The following is a 3899-nucleotide window of genomic DNA, read 5'->3' on the forward strand; positions in this document are numbered from 1 at the left end:
TAAGATGCACACATCTAATTCTAAAAAGTTTGACAGAAAAAAAAGAAACAAAATCGACAAAACGACAACGGTAGAGTCATATAGACCGACACTATATATGCCTATGTCGAAAGCGATGGTGGGTCAATCCGGAGGTTATGCTGCCACCCATGTTGGGAAAAAACCTCCATGGCCACCCGCTCCAATCGCATACACACCGTCTTGAACAGCGATTGGTACTCTGCTCGGTAGCTTGCTAGCGGCTTCTATTAGTGCCCGGCTTGTGTTTGCCTTGTTTTTGTTTTGATGAGATTTGTTTGAGGGATTCTCAACACATTGTATAGTTCAGTTGTGTAGATTTATTTATAAAGCAGGGTGAGAGGTTGTTTCGAGATGTGGCGCACTTTCCTTTCCCTTAGTCAAATGCAGCAAGTATGACTACTGAGATAACGCGTACATACATACAAATCTGAATCCCGACAGGACGTATACATCAACGCTCATCTCATCGGGGGCAAAAGTAGTCGGGCTTGATAGATTCCATCGAATTCAACATCAAGATCACGCCTACATTGATCGCCGACTACCAAACTTCACGGTTGCTTGCTAACTACCAACAAGGGACAGCACCCACATATTTATATGCTTTTCTCTTGACAACAACATCAACATGCAGCTCAAGAGACATGCATGCGTTGCATGCATGTGTGTACTGCATATATACATGTGCATGCATGTCGCGCGTGCTTCATATATACTAGTATAAATACCACTACTTGACAATCTTGGTTTACACAACTAGCATGATCATGTTGATTTGTCCAGTTAGTTATGTTGCACGTATATGTAAAATTGACTATACTCTAGTATATATGCACTCCTCAAGATCACTGTCATGCATCCGGTCTCTAGTATCGAGCTAGTATTACAATAGTGATTAGAATGCGCGATTAAATAATTCTCTAGCTAGCAGGTTCGATGCCCTGTCGCTATAGGGTTAGATAGAAAAGTAGCAACAAAGGGTGGACCCTCTCAAGGGAGGAAAAAAATGCACATGAAGTGTCAAGATGATGCCTCTTGCACATATCGCATGCTATAATTAGGAGGATCCCTCTGAAAGCAAACAAGAAGAGACTAACCAAGATATTGTATCTTAATTCTGATTAATTAATTAACAGAAGAGTGAAGGAGGCAGAAGCCAGAGATGGATGGAAAGGGCCAAGGCAAAGAGCTCATATTAAAAAGGGGGGCTAAACACCAACCAACCATTTGCATGCTCCATCCGTCCTCCTTCCTTCCTTCCATGCATGCTATGTCATGTTCTACTAAGCTAGCTAGCAGAAGAAGATAGTTCATCCATGCATGCATGACACCTCAATATATATTATTTCTGTTTACGATCTACATAGCTAGCTAGCTTCCCTAGCTATAAGCAGCTACCAAATTGGTTGAGAGGGAGTGTGCATTGCAGTGTTGAGATCAGTCACTGGTCGATCTGATCTCTAAGCTGAGGTGTGTGCATGGGGCATCACTCTTGCTGCAACCAGCAGAAGGTGAAGAGGGGCCTGTGGTCTCCTGAGGAGGATGAGAAGCTCGTCCGGTACATCACCACCCATGGCTATGGCTGCTGGAGCGAGGTCCCCGAGAAAGCCGGTGCGTAACCTTGATCCGTCTATCTCGACCGGCTGCCCCGATCCGGCCTCTCTCATTAGATTAACATATGAGTATTAGCTTCGCTCCTTGATGACCAGTTGAAGATGGGACTCTCTGGCTTGGAATTCATTTGCTTTGCTTAATTTTGGTGCAATGCCATGTTTTTTCTATGTAGGATTGCAGCGGTGTGGGAAGAGCTGCCGGCTGCGGTGGATCAACTACCTGAGGCCCGACATCCGGCGAGGGCGGTTCTCGCCGGAGGAGGAGAAGCTCATCATCAGCCTCCACGCCATTGTTGGCAACAGGTAGCTAGCAAGGACACAGTGGAAAATTAGCCTGATTCCTTCCAATTTGGGGGCAATTATTTTGTTCTATCTTAATTTGACAATGCCGCAACTTGGGCGCTGCTTATCAATCACTAATCTGACCTCTGCCAAATCTTGGTGACATACAGCATTTAATTACTTGACTACCAGCAATCTTGTAACTAATGTCGCAAGTGATTTGAAATCTCCTAAAAAGAAAAGGTGATTTGAAGTGTTACTCGATCATGCATGGCCACAAGCTTGTTTTCTCTGGAGCGCGCTATAGCTAATTAAGAGGGTCTAGTGTCTAGTCTATGTATATGCAACATCAGCATGACGCCATGTATACGTGCCAAATGGCGCCATACTAGCCGTCATTTTCTACTAGTTAAACTTGAACACGACTACCCTAACAACAAATCAATGAAGTGGTACGTACTACACAAAGCTAGCTATAGAGCTAGGGTTTCTTCAAGGCAAAGGTTCCAAGATTAGCTAGCTTAGTGATGACAAAAGGAAAATTTCACAGAATGACTTTACTGATGTAAACACGGCCGTATTGCAGGTGGGCCCACATTGCCAGCCACTTGCCTGGCCGGACCGACAACGAGATCAAGAACTACTGGAACTCGTGGATCAAGAAGAAGATACGCAAGGCTCCGGCGGTGCCGAACGTAACCACCACCTCGTCCACGACGTCGACGAGCCCACCTAACAACGGCCTGGCACCGTGCAGCGGCAGCACGGCCACGTCGGACGTCCACCACCGCCGTCTGCAGCATCCGACGTTCAGCTGCGCGCCAGCGGGGGACCACCTGCAGCTCGACGCCATCATCGGCCACCACCAGAGCACCAGCCTAGCCCTGCCGGTTGCCGCCGGGGCCGGGCAGGACTCGCCGCCAGGAATGTCGCATCACTGCCCGCTCTTCATGTTCGACACCAGCGTCGTCAGCACGCCGTTCGCATCAGCCGCGGCGCAGCAGCACCCGTTCATCGCCAGCTTCACGGCAGCGATGGCGGAAGCGGACACGCCCAGTTGCTACCACCTACCTCCCTTGGTGGACGGCATGGGTGCCATGGGAATGTGCATGGAAGCCATGGACGATCACTGCGGCGCGGGCGCCGGCATGGGCAATGGGTGCTTCGGGGACGAGCAGAGGCAGCGGCGGCGGCCGGGGCTGGAGGAGGAGGAGGGGGAGCAGCTAGGGCAGCATGAGCAGTGGGACGAGGAGCAGCTGCTGATGTGGGATGATCAAGAAGTACTAACACCGTCCAACATGGAGGCCATGCAAAGTGGTGAACACTCCCTCCTTTTTATGGGACCAAACGCATGATCGACCAGAAAGCTGCTAAATCCATGTGCACATATGCTTTGCTTGCTCCATGCATGCATGCATCCATGATCAAGGAGAGTATCTCTCCCCCTCTCACATCTGATATTTCTCTCTCTAGCTCATTCTGCTGATCCGATCTGTCCATAGACGAAATAATGAGGTTTTCCAAAGGTGCGCTTAATTTATTGTGTTTGATTTTTTTTCTCAAATTTTCCTAATTTTTTGGTTTTGGAGTGAAGAATGTTTGTTAATTGGGCTTTGTAAAGAGATAACTTGCATGCATGCATGTTTGCATTGCATGGCAACTGGTGTGTAATTGATTGATGTATGCTGAGTGAATTTATAATAAACAGGAAGGAATGAAAGGGAACTCGTCCTTTTGCTCTTTTGGATTCTTGTGTTCGTTTGTTTCTTCATGTTGTGCATGCATGCATGTCTACGGAGGGATCATTGTGTACCTTTTCAGTGACTAACTGACTTCTTGTTTTTATTCCTATGTTGTTCTGTTCTCTAAGGACAAGGTAAAGAAAAAACGATTTACACTAGCTACTAAGGCAAAATCTACCACACACGGCCCTGTCACCATACATTAACAATTTCACTTTATAAACGAGTCACTGATAATATG

At 47.2% G+C, this 3899-nt stretch overlaps 1 protein-coding gene across 1 annotated transcript; it reads left to right on the forward strand.

Annotated features, from left to right (window-relative positions):
* Nucleotides 1-1232: 1232 nt before the first annotated feature.
* LOC119332580 (transcription factor MYB30-like) lies at nucleotides 1233-3659 on the forward strand. The gene is made up of 3 exons (XM_037605755.1): nucleotides 1233-1632; nucleotides 1808-1937; nucleotides 2503-3659. The coding sequence occupies exons 1-3, from the start codon at nucleotides 1500-1502 to the stop codon at nucleotides 3269-3271; spliced, it is 1032 nt and encodes a 343-aa protein (XP_037461652.1). The 5' UTR covers nucleotides 1233-1499; the 3' UTR covers nucleotides 3272-3659.
* The last annotated feature ends 240 nt before the right edge of the window (nucleotides 3660-3899 follow it).

The sequence above is a fragment of the Triticum dicoccoides genome, chromosome 7A (genome assembly GCF_002162155.2).
Source record: "Triticum dicoccoides isolate Atlit2015 ecotype Zavitan chromosome 7A, WEW_v2.0, whole genome shotgun sequence".
Taxonomy (NCBI): Eukaryota; Viridiplantae; Streptophyta; class Magnoliopsida; order Poales; family Poaceae; genus Triticum; species Triticum dicoccoides.